General features: G+C 46.3%; 1 protein-coding gene across 1 annotated transcript in view; it reads left to right on the forward strand.

The window, feature by feature from the left end:
* The window catches only part of NR1I2 (nuclear receptor subfamily 1 group I member 2), a 30,691-nt gene that overhangs the window by 2,917 nt on the left and 5,750 nt on the right, over window positions 1-22,024 (forward strand). Inside the window, exons 2-3 of the mRNA XM_087817805.1 lie at window positions 17,540-17,758; window positions 20,591-20,724. Of these exons, the coding sequence (XP_087673931.1) occupies window positions 17,540-17,758; window positions 20,591-20,724 (353 nt within the window). The remainder of the gene's footprint in view (window positions 1-17,539; window positions 17,759-20,590; window positions 20,725-22,024) is intronic.

Here is a 22,024-nt window from a genome sequence, read left to right on the forward strand (position 1 = left end):
ATAAGAGGCTAATATCCAAAACATATAAAGAACTCATACAACTCAATAGCAAAAAAAAAAGACCTCCAAATAATTCTATTAAAAATGGGCAGGCCCAGCCAGCGTGGCTCAGCGGTTGAGCATCGACTAGGATCCAGGAGATCGCTGTTCGATTCCCGGTCAGGGCACATGCCCGGGTTGCGGGCTCACTCCCTGATGGGGGGGAGTGCAGGAGGCAGCCGATCAGTGACTCTCTTATCATTGTCGTTTCTATCTCTCTCCCCGTCTTCCTTCCTCTCTCTGAAAATCAATAAAAATGCTTTTTTTAAAAATGGGCAGAAAATTTGAATAGACATTTTCCCAAAGAACATATACAGATGGAGGGCAGGTACATGAAAAGATCCTCAACATCATGAACCATCAGGGAAATGCAAATCACAGTCTCATGATCTATCACCTCACACCTGTTGGAATGGCTATTACCAAAAACACAGGAGGGAAACTTTAGCGAGGATGTGGAGAAAAGGGAAGCCTTGTGTACTGTTGGTGGGAGTAATTGTGCAGCCACTATGAAAAACAGTATGGAGTTTCCATGAAAAATTAGAAATAGAACTACCATATGACCCAGCAATTCTATTCTTGGGTATTTATCTGAAGAAAATGAAAACACTAACTAGAAAAGATAGATGCACCCCCCCCCCCGCCATGTTCATTGCAGCGTTATGTACAATAGCCAAGGTATGAAACAACCTAAGTGTCCATTGGTAGGTGAGTGGGTAAAGAAATGGTGATATATGCATACAATGGAATATTATTCGACCATGAAAAGAATGAAATCTTGCCGTTTGAGACAACATGGATGGACTTTGAGGACATTATGGTAAGTAAAATGCCATATGATCTCTCAAACAACAACACTGATTCCCATGGGCATACAGGTTGACAATTCCAATGCCGTTCTACATGTAAACTAGGACTGAGCAAATAAGCAAAAAGAAAAAGAAAAGAATAGCATCGTTAGAAGTGTAGCCAGGCAAGGGTATTTTTTTAAAGCATCCCCAGTGGTCTAACGTTCATTCAAGAGTTAGAATAGGAGAAAGAAGCCTTTCCAAGGAAACTGTCCTTCCCCAGGCGTTTACCATTTACAGAGACTTACCATGGAAGATACGTCTTCAATGTTGGTTTAACTGATATTTTCTTTCTAAAACCTCAAGGATTCAAAAAACAAACAAAAAATGTGGAAGGAAACATTGATACTGACACAATCATAACACACGTGCTTCCCCTGCCATAGTGCATATTACACTCGAATGTAACTGTCTACAGAATCATCTCCGTTGCCACCTGGCCTGTGAGCTCTGAGGGCAGGGCAAGGGCTATGCCTCTGGAGTTCATTTGTTTCTATCCCTGGTGTGTGGCACAGTCTCTGCACACAGTAATCCCTCCATAAGTATTTATTTGAGTGAAATTCTATATACTTAATATTTGTAGAAGCAAACGTGTGTGGTTTTGAAAAACAATTATACTGTCTTGGTATTTTATGCTATAAAATGAATTCTCAAGGACATAATTCTAATTTATAACATTAATTTCTAGTAAATAAAGATTTAACATTTTGTGGTTCAGTTGGTGGATGTTATCAGGTGACAGAGTAAGTCATGAAGGCAGGAAGGCCACTGCCCTCCATCCTAAGAGGAGTTTATCCTATTTGTCCATGCACAAACAACTTCAGCAACTTACGAAACCTCCAACAGGGTTTTAGAGAAAATGCAGAAATGTTCTTCTCACTATTTTACTTTTAATAAAGGATAACAGTATTATATTTAATCATAACTATAAAGTCAGCTTCCAGTTATAACAGAAAGAAGAGGTCAGCAATTCACTAATAAAGTATATAACTGGACAAAATTGTCAAAACAACCTTTTTAGGGCACTAGAAACCTACCAGAGGTGGACATCAAATTGAAAACCGGCTAGAGATGTAGGTAAACACAGAAATCTGCCACTATGTCGCCATCCCACCACTCAGTCAGCAGAGACCCCACTGTTCCAACCAGTAGCTGTGCTGCCAGAGGGTGAGACTTGATTTAGGGTGGGGAGGTGGGGTGAAATCTTGTGACTTTACATGCTGAAAAGTAGCGAACTCAATTAGAAATGAACGGGGGGGGGGGGGGGGGAACCATAGCTTTGTGCGCAGTAGACCAACCAGAAATTTAATGGGGAGATCCTAGGAGTAAACCCAAAGTATGTTGTAAGAGGGATATTTTAAGATAAGAGCAGAAATCAGTGAAATAGAAAGCATACAAATAATAGAGATAATTGACATCCAAAATTTGGTTCTATAAAAAGATTAATAAAATTAGTAAACTCTTAGAAGACTGATTTAAAAGAGAGAAAAACACAAAGTACCCATGTCAAGAATGAGGGGGGTATCACTACAATGAAAGAGTCTCTTCAGGCCCTACAGGCATCAAAAGGATAACAGGGAATATTTTGAAAACTTAAGACAATAAATTTGATACTTAGATAGAATGGACCAAGTCCTTGAAATATAGAATTTACCAAAACAGATACAAGAATAAATAGAAAACATGAATAGCACTCTATTAAGAAAATTCAATTTGTTATCAAATGCTTCCACAAGGAAACCTCCAGGATCAGACAGTTTTAGTGATGAATTCATCAGACATTTAAGGATACCAACAATTTTATACAAGCCCTTTGTGAAAATAAAAAGGAGCCCTAGCTGAATTGGCTCAGTAGTTAGAGCGTCGGCCCGTGGACTGAAGGGTCCCGGGTTTGATTCCGGCCAAGGGCATGAACCTCAGTTGTAGGCTCGATCCCAGTCTTGGTTGGCGAGCAGGAGGCAACCGCTCGATGTGTGTCTCTCACATCGATGTTTCTCCCTCTCTATTTCCTTTCCACTCTCTCTGAAAAGCAACGGAAAAAAATATCTTCGAGCGAGGATTAAAAAATAAAAAAGGAACACTTCCCATCACCTTTTAAGAGGCCAAAACATGAATGGTGAAACAAAATGTGCTATATGCATACAATGGAATATAATTCAGCCCTAAAAAGGAATGAAGTTCTGGTATGTTACAGCATGGGTGAACCTTGAAAACATTATGCTAAATGAAATAAGCCAAATACAAAAGAACAAATACAGAGTATGATTCCACTTATATAAAATATTTAGAATAGGCAAATTAATAGAAACAAAATAGATAAGAAGTTATCAGGGGCTGGGAGAAGGGGGGCATAGGGTGTTGTTTAATGGGTATAGAGTTTCTGTTTGGGGTGATCAAAAGGTTCTGGAAATGGATAGTGCTGATGGTTGTATAACACTGTGAATGCAATTAATGCCACTAAACTGTACATTTAAAATGGCTTAAATGGCTAATTTTATGATATACATATAAAAAATATATATGTTTAAAAACTGGTAAATTGTACTTAATAAAAAATTTAAAATAGAATTCATAAATTAAATTTAAAAGTACCTGGCAATGTTAAGACACTTAAATACTTGGATGATTTCTTGAATTCCTACTCTAGGAATTAGTGGTACATCACATTTTCAGAGAAAACAGGCCTACGCAACCATTTGGCTGAGGCTGACTGGCTAAGGAACCTCAGTTGTCCTAAATATGATAAGTGTTTGATTATTTATGGAATAAGCACAATTTTTTTCAAAAGATGACCCAACTCACAGGCTAGAGGTGTTCCCCATCGGTCCCCTGCATTTACATTTTATTCAAAAGTTCCTGATATAATATTGTGGAGCAAAGCACTTTAACAGCTATAGCTGTTGAGAGAAGGTAATTATCATATTAATGTAGCTAGAAAGAGGCATTATTGTGTTATCAGATTATAGTTGGTCTCCATCATGACATTTGCCATCATCATGTGTTTAAATTTAAAAAATTAAAATGTAAGAGGTTTTACTCATTTGAGAGCTATTTCACTTAATAATAAATCCATAGTAAACATGAATTTCATTTAATAGTAACATGAGCTGCAGGTGGTTGTAAGCTGATTTTTTTATCTTTGTCAAGAAAAGCAGAACATGGTCAACGCAGTGTTAGGAAAGACCATCTTTAAAGGAGTTATTGAACCAAACTGAGCACCCGCCAAATGAATTTGGTACAAGGTGATGTAAAAGACAGGTAAGGGCCTCAGTCTTAAGGGAGATGGTAATCTGCAGGGGAATGAGACACGGGTACCACATTCTGCATACAATTCATAAACGGGGTAAAAACAAAGTGTCCTAAGGTTCTGAGAAGAGAGATATTGGGGCTCCAACCACAGTGAGTATGATTGACGGGGTCCTGGAGCAATTATAGGGTCTGGAATAGCTGAAGCTCGGTTTGAGTGGCTCCCCAAATTGTTGGAACCTGCCATTTCCAGGAAGGGAAAATTCTTGTCACTACTTCCAACTTTCAAAGGGAAGGTTCCTGTGCCTAGTTTCAGGCACCTACTGCCTGCACCCAAGGACAAAAGGGGGAGAGGGTTCCTCCAAGATTGCCTCCCGGGACCAGAGCCTCACCTTGGCGTCTTGCCCTGACTGATCCCTTGCAGGGCCTACCTGAGCCCATTCCCGAGGAATGCGTAGAGTCTTGAGAAGGACCATCTGACCGGCTGATAAACACCTATTTTCCTCAGGCTTAACCTGATTTTTACACAGTATATCACCCCTTTAGTTGACTCAGTTCTTTTAAAATACAAATATTCCTGGAGGTAGGTTAAAATTAAATGAATTCACAGGAAAGAAATTCCTTGGGCTTATCAGGTCTGCTTTTCTCTTCTGAGTGGCTTAGGAGCTCAACACTTCTGGTGGCTGCAATAGACAACTTCCCAGCTGCGCCTGAGGTTGACTCAAACCCTCGTCGCCTTAATAACTATAGTGTGTTTTCTGGGTGTGGTTTTTTGTAGCTTAAAGCCATGCTGAATGTTAAAACTGCACTTAGAGATTCGAGAGGCCTGCCGGTCTTTCAGTCTTTCTCTTGTCTCCTGGTCCCTGACACCACACAACAGACCTAGAGGACAGGGGACTCAGAGATCCCTGCAAAAACCTGAGAAGAGTTCCTTTGCCTTAGTTTATAACCTGTCTTCGTTCCCTGTTTCTGCAGTAAATAATTCACCATTTTTATAAGAGAGATAAGGCCAGGCCTGTGTGAGCCAGGAGAGATTTGAGAGATGACGAAAGCTGTGTATTTTATCCATGACCCAAGGACTCCTGGCAAGCTGCCCTCCTTGAGCTAGGATCCTGCCTTTTTTTCTGGACACAGAAATGCCTATCTTTACAAAAAGGCCTACTTTTATTTTTAAGACTTTTAATTTTTTTTAGAGTCGTTTTAGGGTCACAGCAAAGTCAAAAGGAAGGTACCGAGTCGCCATATACGCCCTGCCCCCCACCCACAGCCTCCCCATTGTCAACATCCCCACAAGAGCGATACATCTGTTACAACTGATGAACCCATTAACATGAGCAGTTACCCAAAGTCTATAGTTCACACTAGAGTCACTCTTAGCGCTGTATGCTCCATGGGCTTACCTAAATGTGTAATGACACAAGTCTACCACTGTAGTTTCACACAAGAATGTTTTCACTGCCCTGAAGATCCTCTGTGCTCTTAGAAGGGCCTACTTTTAATCTTGGAAACAAAAGTTTCCTGGGATGAGTTTCTAACGTTTTGCAGACTTCCCACACCCTGTGGCTGTGGTCATGGCCTCTGGGTATAGCTTTCAGGGTCTCAGAGTTGCCACTAACCCCAGCATGTAGCCCCCAGGGCACCATAGACAGGCTGTTTCCACTGGAACCCAAATCCAATATTTCACTTATTCTAGGTCCTCTCTGCCCAAGGCCCAAGCCAACCTCCCAACCAGTGGGATTTATAATCCAGTGCCACTCAACCCTGGCAAAATCCCCTGTGGACAGTCAGAAACTTGACCGAAGAAAGGAGCCCCAGGACCACGGGTCCCAGTCACCACTGCAGGCAGTGAGCTGTGTAGTCACCTAATTTTCTGCATTTGGTTCAGAAGGGCCAGGGAGCGACCACTTGGGAAACGTTGACACCACCCCCCCACCAGGAAATCTCGGACTCAAACCCTCCCCCCCTCCCCGGGAGGGCAAATTGAGCGGAAGAGAAGAAACCAATTTAATTACAAAACAAAAAGCCATACTTAGGTAGTCCTGCTTTTCTCATCAGGAGGGCTAGATTAAAATATACAGTTAAAAATAAAAACAATTTAAATCAGGAAATCAGTGTAAGGAAGCCCAAATTTTCACAGGAAGAGTGCTGTGGTAATTTTTTGGAAACCGACTATTTTTGTCTTTTGTCTACCCCCCCCCCCCCCCCGGGGGGAGGTAAAACGGCCGCGGGCAGCTGCTGCAGGGGACCAGGGAGGAGCAGGCTGAGAGCGAGGAGCTGCTGGCACTTGGAGGAAGGAACCTTAGACGCTTCCCCGGGTCCACTCTCCCTGTTCCGGGCCGCCGGCTGTCCTGAGCTGGAGTCACGGGTCACAGTCCCCGCATCTCACACTCTTTCTCACTCCTCTGTGCCTGTCTTTCTCTTATAAACACGGGGGCCTTCACAGGCGCCATCAGAATGAATCCAATACTTTGCTTGCTTTCCCATCACTATCCAGGAAGGTAGCTTAAACACAGGAAAAAAATGTTAGGACATCTAAGTTTAAAATAACTTTGCCCCAGCGGCTAAAGTTCAAAGACCCTCAAAAGCACAGAACTGGCTGAGAACTCATTTGGCAAAGCAGATACTAGCGACATTTCTACCCTTCTCCCGAGTTTTGCAGTGACGGCCTGGGAGAGAAAAAAGCGGGGTCACGTAATGAGAGGAAATACGGTAATCTGTTCATTTGCTAGTTGGAGCGCTGGACTTGGGACTTAGGAGTGCCAGATGGGGTCCACTGAGAGCCACATCTGACCTGGATTGAAATGTAGGTGAGAGACAAGGTTGGCTCCCATCCCAGGGAACCGTAACCTATGACTGGGGCGGGGCAGAGGGGGCACTGCCCAGGCTCACCCCAGCCTCACTCAGCTGCCCCTGCGGAGCAGACTCACCTGTTCACCTGCGGAAAGCTGAAGACTGAGCTCACCTTCATGTTCTGATTGACCCTTTGTTCCCGACTCTTCAAAGTGGACCCCAAAGGAGAAGTCACAGGGCAGAAGTTACCGCCAAGCAGGTACGTTTGCTTTCTTTCTCTGTCTCTTGCTGGGGGCAGGCTGCCCCCCACCCCCATCTCCGTGCAAAAGTGTGGGAACACACAAGTGTCTTGCATTTGAGGTCAGCATCCCAGTGGCCCTGTTGCTGTCCACATTTCCAGGATGCAAGAGGCCGTGAGGACAGTCACTGAATGTTGAGTCCCACTAACAGCGTGCCCTGATCCTGCACTGGCCTCCTAGAGAAACAGTCGTGATGGAAACCTCAGTCCTACAGGAGCTGCCAGGAGTCATAGATGGAGTCAACGCCTCTCTGTTGCAGAGTTGGAGACTCCTGACCCCGAAAACCCTGGGCCGGGGCTGGGAGCTAGGAACCGCTCAGCCCTGGCTCCTCTCATCCTGCTGGGTTTACGCTGGCAGTTCTGGAACCAGGGCTGAGATGCAGCAGCGTCACAGTCACGGCCGCACCACCTCAGCAAGGGGACCCTCAGAGGCCCTGCCGTACGCCGGGGGCTGACGTGGCTTTGGACCAGTGAGTTTCCCACCTCTAGCTTTGAGGAGAGAAACCTTTCCCACTGACCCGAGCCTCTCCTACTTGTGCTCAGCTCCACCGAGTCCTCCCCACGTCACAGCCCAGCCTGTGACAGGCTGTGGCCAGATGCTTTGCTTTGAGTCAGTTCTGCATTGAATGGTGAGGAGTCAGCTCTGAGGTCACCGGACCTTGACTCAGGGAGTCAGCTGTGGCGGGCACTGGCCGGTGGTCACCCAGAAGATGGCCCAGGTGACTGGGTTACCTCCACTGGGGTAGGCGTTTGGTTTCTAATGACATGACTAGAGCCTAAAATATTCTGAGCAAGGCCCCAGAGGCTATTACTTATTTAATTAGTTGGTTAATAGAAAAGGTAACTTTTCCATCTACCAAAAATGTTTATTTAAAACATTTTAATTATATAGCAACTACTAACATAATGATATAAATAAATATAATAATATAAAAATAAAATAATGTTAAAATATAATAACTTTTTAAAATTTTATATAATAAACAGTCTAAATCAAGAGTTGCAAACTATGGTTCACAGGCCAAATCTGACCCACTAGCTATTTTTATAAGTAAGTTTTATTGCTCATTCGTTATGTATTATCTGTAGTTGCTTTTGCTCTACAGCAGCAGAATGGAATAGTTGCAAACAGACAGTGTAGCTACCAAAGCATAAAATATTATCCAGCCCTTTACAGAAAAAGTTTGCCAACTCCTAGTCTCAAGCTATTCCCTTGCTCCTCAATTATTATGGTATAAATATGATGGACAACACAAAACTGACTAAACTACTGCTACTAGGTAATAGCTTTATAAAATTTTAAGTTATTACATGATCCTTATAAAAATAGAACAGCTGTAGAGATAAAGCTAAATTCTCTTTCAGCCACCTTGCCAATGCTAATACCCTATTCCCCCCAAAGTAACTCCTATGACCTTTTGGTGTATTTACTGCCAGACGGCCTCTCTTGCATTCGCATACACATATATTTACTCACAAGCTAGTAGTCACCATATTCTCATTCTGGCTTTCCACTCAATAAGCTTTCCATATCCACACTCCATACAGAGACCTTCCAGATCTTTATGTAGCTCTCCTTCTGTTTAACTGCTGCATGGTATTCCACAGCCTACAACCCTTTTACGTAGCCATTTCCTTTCTGATAGAGATGGAAGCTGTTTTGAATATTCCACTCTTACCAAAATGCTACAGTGACCCTAGCTGCGTACGCCTCCCCTGCAAGTGTTTTTCTAGAGGATATACTGAGAAGCTGAATTGCTACACCATGAGATGTGTGTGTTTTACTTTTTGATACTGTCCAATCACCCTCCACAGTGTCTGGACCAAACTTGCTATTTATTAAATATTTTATTACTTTTCTGATTGGATGAGTGAAAATAGTAACCCATTTTTTAAATATATAAATTTCCCTGATTACTAATGTATTAGCTTTCCAGGGCTGCCATAATAAAATCCACAGATAGGGTAGCTTAAACAATAGAAATTTATTTTCTCACAGTTCTGAAGGCTAGAAGTCCAAGATCAAAGAGTCAGCATGTTTGTTTTCTTCTGAGGCCTCTCTCCTTGGCTTGCAGATGGCTGCCTTCTTGCTGTGTCTTCATGTGGCCTTTCTTCTGTGTGAGTGCGTCCCTGATGTCTCTCTGTGCTCAAATTTCCTCCTTTTACAAGGGGACTAGTTATATTGGATTATGGTCCACCTTAATGACCCCATTTGAGCTTAATTACCTTGTTAAAGGCCCTTTCTCCAAATACAGTCACATTCTAAGGTACGGGGGGGTCACAAGTCAACCCACAGCAAGTAACGAAGTTGGGCTTCTTTTTATACAATTCTTGGCCACCTTTTATATAATTCTTGGCCATTATATTTCCTCTTCTTAAATGCTTATTCATACCCTTTACTCATTTTATATTGGGTTACCTTTTTCTATTCACTTGCGGGAGTTTTATATTTATTTTTAATACTAATTCTTTGATATACATATAATAAATATTCTAAGTCTGTAATTTATTTTTTAACTTTGTTTACATTTGTTTAGTCAACAGAAGTATTTACTATTACTGTTATGCTATTTTATTTTGATACAGTTGAAGTTATTAATTTTCTTCCTTATGAAATTTGCTCTTTGGGTCTTATTTAAGAAAGCATTCTCAACGTCCAAGCTTCTGATGATATTTTGGCATACTCTCTTCTAGTACTTTTTAAAAATATATATCTTTATTGATTTCAGAGAGAGGAAGGGAGAGGGAGAGAGAGAGAGAAACATCAATGATGAGAGAGTCATTGATTGGCTGCCTCCTGCACGCCCCCTGCTGGGGATCGAGCCCGAAACCCCCGCATGTGCCCTGATTGGGAATTGAACCAAGATCTCCTGGATAATAGGTCAATGCTCAGCCACTGAGCTACGCCTGGTCAGGCTCTTCTAATATTTTTACCATTTAAGAAAATAGGTCTTTAGTCTACCTGGAATATATTTCTATGAATTATTCCAATAGCATTTATTAAAAAGTCTGTCCTTTCCCTTTTCATTTGAAATGTCACCTCTATCACATATTTCAGTTAGATATTCTCACTTTTACATGTCTGTTGCTGGATACCCTGTTCTTCTGTATTTATTTTTGATTCCTGAGACAATTTCCATTATAGCTTTACTGTTCTAATTGATTTTTTGCTGATATATAGAAAATCTATTTTGTACTTTGATATTTTGTCTGGTCACCTTACAGAATTTAATCTTACTGCTTTTTCTTGGCCTTCCAACACATGCTCATTAATAGCCATGAGAAAGATTAGTCTCAGGACTGATATAGGGTCATGTGGGTTGTACACTGCACAATTCTGGGGGTACTATTCACACTTAGGTGTCTTAGGTATTCTTGTCATGCTCCTGATTTTAATTCATTTTTATTATATGCTGTGCATTCATATTTCTTGGAGAGTCCTCTGCAGGATTCTTTGAGGCTGAAGTTGTGCCCTGGTCACAACATGGGAAGGACATAGAAATGTGTGAGGGGCTCTCCTTGCATGCAGGGACCTTCTAGGTAGTGTGATTTGAAGGAGACTGCATCCAATACCTGCTCGTCCATCTGTCATACCTCCTGAACTTCTGTGAAACATTGAAATAACAATCTGAATATCCAACTAAAAATTAAGATAATGATACATATTCAAATCCCTTATATAACATATGAAACAATTCTCCTGGCTCTCTATGCATTACAGACAAGGAGTTGAACTACAAAACCACAGGCCGTAAGAGCCCCACACATGCATGTGAGAGGCAGGTGGCTCAATGAGAGGCTATTGCAGTCTGTTAAATATTAGAAGAGGGTACGGGGTGTACTTTTGACTTGGGCTGACCCCAGCTCTCAACCCTGACCCATGTCTAAGAATGAACTTTCTGACCTCTTGGAGCCAATGACTGCGTCCAGGGAAACACAAAAGCCAACTTTCATTTACGCTCACCTGAAAATAACAGCGGGCTTCTCATATCTGAATTTGTACAATGTGACCTTTGCTTACTTAGTTCCCTCTGGGTCTTTCCCATGCCAGCACCAAGAAGGGGGAGACTTTTGTTCACAGCATATGATCCATTTCAAAAAATTTTTAAATATTTGATCTCGTTTTAGCCCCATGAGTTTTGTGACAAAAAATTAATTTACATAGCACATCTATCTGTACTGTAGGAAGACTCAGAATAAAGGGAAAGGAAAGGAGTTCTGTCACTTACCGCCACCTTCACCTTGGACACACTTTCCTCCAAGGCGCAGGTTCCTCACTGGTGAAGGGACAGTAGGGCCTGTCCCCCCCTCCCAGCTGCGGACCGGCCTGCTCTGACTACACAGTGCACCTCGCAAGGAGATGATGATTTTGAAATCATTTTGTAAACACCAAAACCTGTAAAATGTGAGTTAATGAATTAACCAAGCTTCTCCCTTCATTGAACAAAGTCAACAGTTTTATAAAATTCACTGTTGACTTCTAGAATTCAACTCTTACGTAATTTCCCTTTACCTGCTTTGTTTCCTCTTTGTCCTCTGATATACGTATTTATTATATGTAGATAGATGCTCCGCTACACACACATACATATACAGGGTGTCCCGAAAAAATGTATATGCATTTTAACAGCTGATAGCTCAATTTTGAAAATGAAATGTATTTTATTAAACACTTCCTTTATAATTATTTAAAATGTGCGTATACATTTTGGGGGGACATCCTATATATGTATATGTGTGTAGATATATACATATTATAAAATGTACATATTATGTATATACTCATAAGACAAATATAAAACATATGTGTGTGTGTATATATATATCATAATCCTGCTGTTTCCAATAGTTTCTATCACCAAAATCACAATTTTTCTACCATTTTCCCCCTTTCACTTAGACCCTTTGTTGCTTCAACTTCGACCTGCCCATTCTTTCCTCCCCATAACCTTGGTGGCCTGGGTCCAAAGCCTTTTGATTTGCCTCATTTGAGGATTAAGTGTTACCTTCATGTCCCCCTCATGCCCTCTTCCCAGGAAGGGGCTGTCCCTCTCACCCCAAGTGTGTATTGACTTACTGACTTTCGACAGCCATTTGTGACGCCGGTCATTCCACACGCCTGTGTGATCCCTTTCTTGCCTGGATCCCTCGGATGCTTTTAGTAGCCCCTCTGCCCGCCATCCGGTCATCTTCTCTCTCACATGCTTTTTGTGTGCAGCTGATTTCCTGCCTGGGTAGCTGGATTCCTAGATCCTTGTTACTCCAAGCAGGCCCCGCGGGTCATAGCCCCAGAACCTGTCAGAACGCGGGGAGCTCAGGCCCCCAGGCCCAGGGGCTGCAATGTGCGCTTTGACCAGCTGCTCGGGTGCTGGTGTGCACGGGCGGGTTGGAGTATCTCAGGTGCTAAGGGGCTCTTGGTGGCCTGAGGCAGTGGGGATGCTGAAGCAGACGTGGGAGAAGGAAGGTGACGGTCAGCACCTGCCACAGACCCGGCCTCACAGGGACTCAGATGTGACTCACAGACTGAGGTCATCCCCAGCTGGGTGGGCTCAGCGGTTAGAGCATCGGCCCAGGGACTGAAGGGTCCTGGGTTTGATTTCGGCCAAGGGCACACACCTTGGTTGCAGGCTCCATCCCTGGGGCACATGCGGGAGGCAGCCGATTGATGTGTCTCCATCCTCACATCGAAGTTCTCTCTCTCTCTCTCTGAAAAGCAATGGAAAAAATATCCTCAGTGAGGATTAAAAACAAACAAACAAACAAACAAACTGAGGTCATGTGGGATTAAATGAAGCTTAACTGACCTGGTGGTATTTTTACTCCTCACAGCGGCGATTTAACCGCTGCGTATCCCTTCCCCTGCCGCTCGTCTGCCCCGCGGCTCCGCTTCCTCGCAGCCCCCCGGCTCCCCGCCCGTGCGAGGCGGGCAGACATGTGGGCACTCACGCCACTAATACTCTGGCTTCCCTTCAATATTCCTGGGATATTTGATCAACATTTATTTAGTTACAAGTGATGTTATTTTTTTAATTGTGGTAAAGTATAACAAAATTTACGTCTTACCCATTTCTAAGTGTACAATTCAGTATTGTTACGTATATTTATATTGTTGTGTAACTGATCTCCACACCTTTTATATCTCGTAAAACTGAAACTCTAAAGCCCGGCAGGTGTGGCTCAGCGGTGGATTATCCACCTAAAATCCAGGAGATCGAGGTTTAATTCCTGGCAGGGCACATGCCTGGGTTGTGGGTTTGATCCCCAGCAGGGGGCGTGCAGGAGGCAGCCGATCAGTGACTCTCTCATCACTGATGTTTCTCTCTTTCTCTCCCTCTCCCTTCCTCTCTCCGAAATCAATAAAAACATATTAAAAACAAACAAGAAAACAAACAAAACTGAAACTCTATGCTCATTAAACAACAACTGTGTATTCCTCCCTCCCACAGCCCCTGGCAACCATCTTTTACATTTTTAAAAAACTTTATTGAGGAATAATGCAAATATAATTGTATATATTTAAAGAGAGAGGAAGAAACATTGATGTGAGAGAGAAATATCAGTCGGTTGCTTCCTGCACGGGCCCCGCCACCTTTCGGTGACCGAACGACGCTCCAACCAGCCGAGCCTCACCAGCCAAGCTACTCTCCAGGGCTCTCCTCTGGCCTCGGCGTGAGCAGCAGCCCCTGTGCTTTTCTTGTGCTGGCTTAAGGGAAACGCCCCTCACCTGTGGTTTCTCCCTGGCCCCATTTAACCTGCCCCAGGCATGTCTCAATGCTGCCTCCCCTCCCACCGCCTGCGCCTCTGGGAAGGGCTGGTCCCTCACTTTTGCTTGAACTTTCACTCTGCCCTTGACAATTTCTCAACTACAGCCCCCATTCTCCCTTCCCTAGTCTCTCTCTCTCCCTGTTTCTCAGCCATATCCCAGCTCCAGCTTCTGAGTGGCGCCTGCCTCACAGTTCCTCCGCAGCCTCCTCTCCCGTCACTTCTCACCCTGCCGGATCTGCCCCTGTGGCACATGCCCCCTGACTGTGCTCTCCCCTCCTCCTCTTCATGGCCAAGGTCACGTTGGTGTTGTCAGCAGCTTCCATTTTATTTATGAGGGTGCTGGGCACCAGACATCTCCAGCCCGAGGGAACAAAAAGCAAAGTCCTCTGATATCCAGGAGACTGTGGGGCAACTGTGTCCTGCTCAGTCATGATGAGTCACCCCCATGTGTGTATGTGTGTCATTCATGGAGGACATCCCTTCTCCCTAATTTAATAGGGGATTTGAAGCCCTTAACAAATGAAGTAACTGCATCTATATAAATATCCATCGGCCTGGAAAGACCACTGCTACGTGCACACAGGACCGAGCCTTCAGCAGTTTCAACAATTTCTTAGGCAGCACCCTGTGGGACCACCTGACTGTGTGTCTTACCCCAAAGCTCTCCAGAGGGCCTGTAACTGAGCAAAAGTGGGTATTTTTAAGGGCTTAGTCAAAGGCCTTGGCTGGGAAGCAAAAGAAAAAGCCTCTAACATAAATAATGACTAAAATACAAAGGCCAAGAACCACTGAATATGTAGAAAACAGCAGCATCGGCCCCTGAAAAACTGCAGGTCCTTTTAGACACGTGGCCATCCACGGGCTTGAGCCTCTGCTCAGGGATGTGGAATCCAGATGAAGCCTCCCTGCAACCAGCCAGGATCCAGTGGACCGGCGTCATGACCTTGAATATTTCTCTGACATGGAACAAGACACCTCTGGGTGTGACAAGTGGAGGCAGGTTCCTCAGTCCCTTCTGCTATCTCCAGCATTGAGATGGCAGGAGCTGAGCATCCTAGGGGATCACTTGATGCCCAAGAGCGGAGAGCTACGTGAAAGGAACCACGCGACACGGAGAGCTCTGAAATGCGCTGCCTGGGAAAAGTGGCACAGAAAGGACGGAGGTTTGATAAGTGGCTCACCCACTCGGAAATGGGTCCTGCAAAGGATGCAGCAGAGTGTTGAACAGAGAACACAGGTTTTGCAGTCAGACTGACCTTGGTTCAAATTCTGGCTCCACCTCCTATTAGCTAAGCAATGTCAACTAGCCACCCACCCAGAGCGGTGTGGGGACCTGTGCTCACTGCAGTGAGCCTCCGTGGTGCACAAACATTACATTCACTGATCTACTCAGTCTTCTATTGATGGCTCTTCCTTGCTGAGAATATACTCTATCTTTGGTATTCAGCTTAAATACTGAATTTTACAATTAATTGCTTTTGCAAAGGCCTTCTTATGGTTCAGGCACAGAACTGACACCATGTCACTTCCCCACATTTTATTGCTTCAAGCAAGTCACAGACCACCCCAGGCTCATCATGAGAGGGGACTGCATGAGGGTGGGACTCTCGGGAGGCGAGGTTTATTGGGGACCATTTTTGGAAAATAGCTGCCAGGGCTCTCTACTTGGGGCTTCATAATATGAGAGAATGGACTATGGGATATATACCAGTATCTGCTTCTTTAACAGAAAACTTATAAGCAAAGGAAAGTAAAAGTTGCACCAATGCTAGGGAGTGGGATTCTGGCATGAACTCTAGTGCCTCTAGTGAAGGAATTGGGCGATGTATTAATCAGGCAGTTTAAGTAGATGTCCCTACAGTCCCTCTAGAGACATTCTTTCGTCTTCTTGGTGTGTGTCATCTACTGAGCTTCTGTGATTCATGCGTCTTGTAATAATGTACCTCTTCCCTTCTAGGGAGGACGTTTATACTGATTGCCGAGGCAGTGCCATCTCACTCTTCCTTTGTCCACGGCTGATCATTTATGTGCAGAATTTCTGCCAACTATCTCTGTAGCCCCAGATTCTGCTCTTCTTAGTGGCTCCTGCATGAAGCTGAAAATTTAAGGCAGGTTGTTTTCCTCCAATGTGTACCCTGAAGCAATACCTTGTGTACAAAACCTCCCTTCCTGTGTCATTGTTGGACTGTTGAACCCTCCCTGTGACTGTGAGCATTGGGAGGGTTTTACGGCAGGCCCTGGATTTCTGCCAAAGAAATGACTCCCAGCTTTTATAGAACATGAAAAAGAACCAACATAACTGTATCTGGTGTGCGATTGATGCTCAACAGTGTTTGTTGCGTGAAATGATAAATGTTATAATAATCGCCTTTTGCGAAGGAGCTAGAACACTGGAGTTTCAATAACTGGTAGTCATCATTTTAATATCCGCTCCATCCCATTTTTCAGAAATTTTATTTATTTTTTTATCAGGGTGTAATTGGCATGCAACATTATATTAGTTTCAGCTGTACCATGTGATGATTTGATATTTGTATATGTTGCAGAATGAACACCACAATAAGTCTAGTTAACATCCCTCACAATCCCTGTTCAGTTCAAGATTCCAGTCAGCCTATTTTATTTGCAGGTTTCTGGAGGGCCAGAGTCAGGGGACAGATTAATTTCTAATTCATCCTTACAGGTGAAACTGTCACCTTTCATCTGCCATGCTATTAGAAACAGAAATATGTGTGTTGAAATTTTACTACAAGTTTTATTTTGGTTTTAAAAATGGAGACATCGTCGGTGGTGTGGCCCTCGGCACTCAGTACTAGAGAGACTTTGGGGAGGGGCAGTGAAGAGGACAGTTCCCAACTTCTACTCACCATTCTCGGTGCCCATCCTGAGTAGAAGTCGAATCACTCCCTCAAGGTCAGGTTTGCCTCGGTGGCCATCCTGAGTGCAGCTCTGTCAGTGGGTACAAGCTCTCTGCTTAGTCACCTCTGCCCCAGCTTGACTGGGACCTGGGCCATTATTTTCTGCACCGCGAGCCTGGCTCCTCTCTAACTTTCTCCCCATCTGGTCAGTTATTCAATTGGAAACCCTCTTTCTGCCTGGCCATTCCAGCTCTCTCTGGGAGCCTGGACCACAACACACCTGAGAGCCTGTCCCCCCAGGTCTCCCCAGTCCCAGAAACCACCTTGAACAAGTGGCCTATCCCATGGGCTTCCCTCTATTCAGGCCTTGGACCAGCTCCTGTCCCCCTCACCTCAGTCCCTTCAAGAATTACGTCTACAGTCCACCCAGGTGGCCTTTTCTTTTTCTCTTCGTTCCTTCCTTGAACCCTTCTGTCTCCCACGTTCTTGTTCATGGCTTTTACTCCAGGGCCCTACTGCTGCACCTACAACGACACGGTTAGGTCTCTCTCCGTAACAACTCCACCCCACCCCCATTTCTTCCATGATAGGTCATCTCTTGGGTCCACAAACCAAATGTGAGTGGCGCACAGTGAGGACAGCCTCAGCGCATCCCAGTCTAGTCCTTTAATCACTCGTGGTTGTCCTGTTCCTAGTCCCAGAGGGCCGGACGCAAACCTGGAGGTGAGGCCTGAAGAAAGCTGGAACCGCGATGACCCTGTGCGCCGCGGAGAGGCGGACTCCAGTCCTGGGAGTCCCGCCGTCAACACAGAGGAGGGGGATCGCGGGCCCCACGTCTGCCGTGTATGTGGGGACAAGGCCACTGGCTATCACTTCAATGTCTTGACGTGTGAAGGATGCAAGGGCTTCTTCAGGTAGAGTCGCCTGCCAACCTTTACCCACCAGCCACCCCTGACACATTGGGTCCCATCTGACTGGGGCTCTGCCATTAGCCCACTGGGCACCAGGGCCTCAGCTTGACTATCTCCCAAGTCCAGAGTGTGGGGACAGTGGCCCTTTCGAAGGCCTCCTAATTAGCCTCAGGAGAGGCATTCATATCTCAGAGGGATCCTTCATCTTCTGTCTTCCTCCCTGAGAAAGGTCTCCTTCCATTAAGATACCCCTTTGTTTCTCCATATGTTCTGAATAAAATAGAAATTCAATCTGTAAAAGAGAAAAGACTGTGAAAATCTAAAATGCAAGTGTTCAAATCGGTCTTAGAGAGTGGTTGTTAAGTAAGAATGGCATAAAATAAATGAAGAGTGTGACAAAACAAGCTCACCTAGAAACAGGCAAATAATCCAAAGATCTAAAGACCAAGCTCACAGAAGGGCCCACGTGGTCCAGCTGAAGGCAGAGAAGAGCAAAGCTCAGTGCAGGGCTCAGACCAAGAGGGAAGGAGGGGAGCAGAGATAGGAGTGAAAGGAAGAGCTCTCCCCAAGCCCTCATGGAGGGCAGGGCATGCTGAGAGCAACTCCCACCTCAGGGGCCACCCTTGGGAGCCTCATGCTTTCTTGGGGCAGCCAGCCTGACTTGGCACCCCTTTGGGTCCCAAAGATGGGCTGCCTGTGGGTGGGGGACAGGTAGTGATTTACAGAAGGACGTCGAGGCCTGAGTCAGCCCAGGGAGTCACTGTAGCAAACCAGTGTCCCCACACACACCCTGAATGAAACCTTGGCTTCAGGCTGCTGTGGTCAAGCCTGAGCCACTCTTGGGTCCCACGGGCCTAGGTGAGCCTGGGGCAGGTTCTAAGACGCCCATGTTCCCGTGGGAAAGGAGCATGCGTGTCGTGTGGATTATAATAGAGGTCAGACCAGCCATAGTGTCAGGCTGCATTCATTTACAAGTGCAAAACACTCCACTCAAAGGATTACCAATAAGGAAAACATGTTACCTCTCATAGCTAGAAGCCTAAAAGCTTCAGGGTTGGTGTGACCAGCAGCTCAATTCTTTCCGTTTTTCTCTTCTTCCATCCTGCACGAGAGCTCTGACCTCAGCCTGCCCCCCTGGGGCAGGACAATGCTGGAGCCACGGCAGTGACCACAGTGTTCAGCCTGGGAACAGAAAGGCCCATCTCTTCCTCTTTCTAAGGGCAAGGAAACCTTTCTCAGGAGACCCCCCTCATCCCACATCAGCTAGAACTGGGCTGCAGGCTACTCCTGCACTGGTCACTCACAGAGAGCACATTCCCGAGTGAGGCCCAGGCTACAGGGCCGCGTGGAGGAGGGTGGACGTCTGAGCCAGACCTGGTCCTGCCCACAGCATCTGTGTAGAACGCCTGGGGTGTGGGGTCCCCCGCCCTTCCCTCAACCTGGGCTGTCCTGGGGCCCCCAAAGGGCTTGCCTTCTGGTATCAGGCAGACACAGATTCAAATTTCCGCTTGTCACTTACCTGGAGGACAGGTAGTGATTTACCTTTGACTCGGTTTCTGCATCCATGTCAGGGACATGACACGATGTATTTTGTAGAGTTGTGAGAACTAAATTTCCAAAGCTCTGCAAAGCATCTAGCCCAGCATCTGCCCCATAGCTTCTCGTTGATAAACCTGAGCCCCTTCACCCTCCACCTTTCTGGGTGTTCTCCAGTGGGACCAGGGGTTTCTTACCCAGACCAGCTGGGGAGGCAGAAAAGGTGGGGTGGGCTTGGAGGGAGGGGGGCACCTGCCCCCTGGGCTGCTCACTGGCCCCACCTGCCAATCAACTGCAGTGTGGCTCAGCCTCTGTCCAGTTCAGCCCCAGGGCCCAGTCTGCAGCCACTCCTGTCTGTCCCATGTTCCCGCCTGTTCTCCCTCATTTTCCACGCAGCTGGGCCAGAGCCAGAGGCCGGGGCCAGGGAAGAATTGCTTCTCTCCATTCAGCTGTGAAGGGCAAGGGGATAAAATTGGGACCCCAGTGGCTGGGTCTTTTGTGGGAAGTTCTGGATGCCTGGGCCTTGGGGAGAGGGTGATGGTGCTGTGGTCTCTGAAAGGCAGTGACCCATTGCTCCCCTACCTGGCACAGCCGAGCAAGGACGTGTGCCCGCGTTCACTCTTACAGGGCTGTGAGCCCCTTCGCTCCACCAGGCCAATCAGGAGAAGCCACCTTTCCAGAGGGGGAGCGGTTGTCCAGGGAGGTAGAAAGCCTCCCTCCTCAGGGTTGCCTGCTCCTATAGCTGCCCCTGGCTCCCCACTCTGAAGCTGGGGTTAGGAGGAAGGGGCTTTTTATGTTTCTTACCCTCCTGGGGTCAGGTTTCCTCTGGCTCCCTCTTCTAAGGAGACATCCAGGAAGAGGCCACCTCCACGAAACATCACCAAGGTCCTTCTCTGGGGTCCCCAGTAACAAGGACAGAGGGTGTGAGGGGAAGGGGGGGAGTGTGAGGCGGGGAGGACGTGGGCCTGGGGCCTGGAGCTGAAGCATCCCAGACAGTGCCTTGGCTGTGGCAGGCCGTTGAAAGCACAGGCACAGCGTGAACTTTGCAAGAAAGCCTCCCCCTGCTACCCTCCTCCAGCCACCTCCGGGCTTGAGGGGAGCCCAGCCCCAAGGGGAGATTGAAGAGCCCCCGCCCCCACCTTCCCTATGAACCTGACCCAACTCAGAGGCGAAGGCAGGCCCACAGAGGCTGCGGCTAGTGGTCCTTGGTAACAGAGGGCACAGGGAGAAAGGGAGGTGTGGCTGGAGCTCCCTGGCCTGCTCCCCGGGGCCTCCCTTTTGCTCTTTGTTCTCTCACAGGAGGGTCATGAAACGCAACGCCCGGCTAAGGTGTCCCTTCCGGAAGGGCACCTGTGAGATCACCCAGAAGACCCGGCGACATTGCCAGGCCTGCCGCTTGCGCAAGTGCCTGGAAAGCGGCATGAAGAAGGAGAGTGAGTGCAGGGTGTGCCCGAGGGGGTGGGGGGCATGTGAGCCAGGGCCCAGTAGGAATGGGCCTTGGGGTGTGTCTGTGCAGGTGTGCAGATGTGCACCCTGAATGTGCGTGCACACGTGCCCGGGTGCCTGTGGCAGCAGGCAGGCAGGTGGAGCAGAGCTTGTGCCCATCTGCCGGCACCGCCGCAGTCCCTCCTGGGAGGCGTGACGGATGGAGGGCATCTTATCCTCTGCTCTGGGTGTAGTGGGCGTCTCAGACCAGAGCCATGCCCCTCTCTCCCCTCAGGTGCCCTTGTGATTCTTTTGTTCCCTTTATAATTGACCTTATGGCATTTTAGCCAAATTGGAGGAGGTGAATTTGGGAGAGGGAAGCCAGAGACACATAGTGTGATATGACCCATCGGCTACCCCAGACGCGGCGGAACTGTTTGTACACAGGTGACAAAGGATGTTTTCATTCCTCCTGTGGAGCTTTGATATAAGTGTGCCCCCAGGTCACTTTGAGATGAAAGCTCGTGGGGAAGAGACTGGAAGCCTCCAGTGTATTCTTGTCTCCCTCGGTCACAGAGTGGGGAGCCTCCTTCAGGGGACATGTACCCCGGGCCTATGGGCAGAGAGCCTTTCCTGTAGACCCGCTGAGAGTGAGGTCTTCACTCACTGTCCCTTCTGTCCCCCCAAACCCCCTCAGCTTCACTTTGCACACACAAGTGGGCTCCAGAAATCCACGGGAGGCCTGAAGACTCCAGGCTACTTGGGAAGTGGTTGGGTTGACATTTCTTGCTAAGCAGTGAACCCACCTTTTCAAGGGATTGGAGACCTGGAGAACTTGGGGGACTCTGAGGTGTCTTCTTGGTATCTAATGCACTAGACAGGTATACATGCTACCAGGTGCCATTTACTGAACATTTATTAAATTCCAGGGTGTGTATATGTGAATATACAGGGTGAGCAAAAGTAGGTTTAGAGTTGTGAGTACAGGAAACAGTTTATTCTTGCATTATTATTTATTAATTATTGTATTATTAATAATACAACCATAAGCCTCCTTTTGCCCACCTCTGTATATATATTCATATAGGTGTGTGTGTGTAGATATGTCTGTGTATGCATATGTATGTGTGTGTGTGTGTGTCCCCTACATAATATAGCCGGGAGCTATATTAGGCACGTTCTCCGCGGTGCCTCACTGGGACAGCAGTAGGCGGTGAGTTCTGTCACTCCAGATTACTAAGGAGAAAACTGAAGGCAGGAGGGGTTAAGGAGTTTGCTCAGGGTCACCACTGTCACTCAAACCCAGCT

This window comes from Miniopterus natalensis, chromosome 6 (assembly GCF_054644295.1).
Source record: "Miniopterus natalensis isolate mMinNat1 chromosome 6, mMinNat1.hap1, whole genome shotgun sequence".
Taxonomy (NCBI): Eukaryota; Metazoa; Chordata; class Mammalia; order Chiroptera; family Miniopteridae; genus Miniopterus; species Miniopterus natalensis.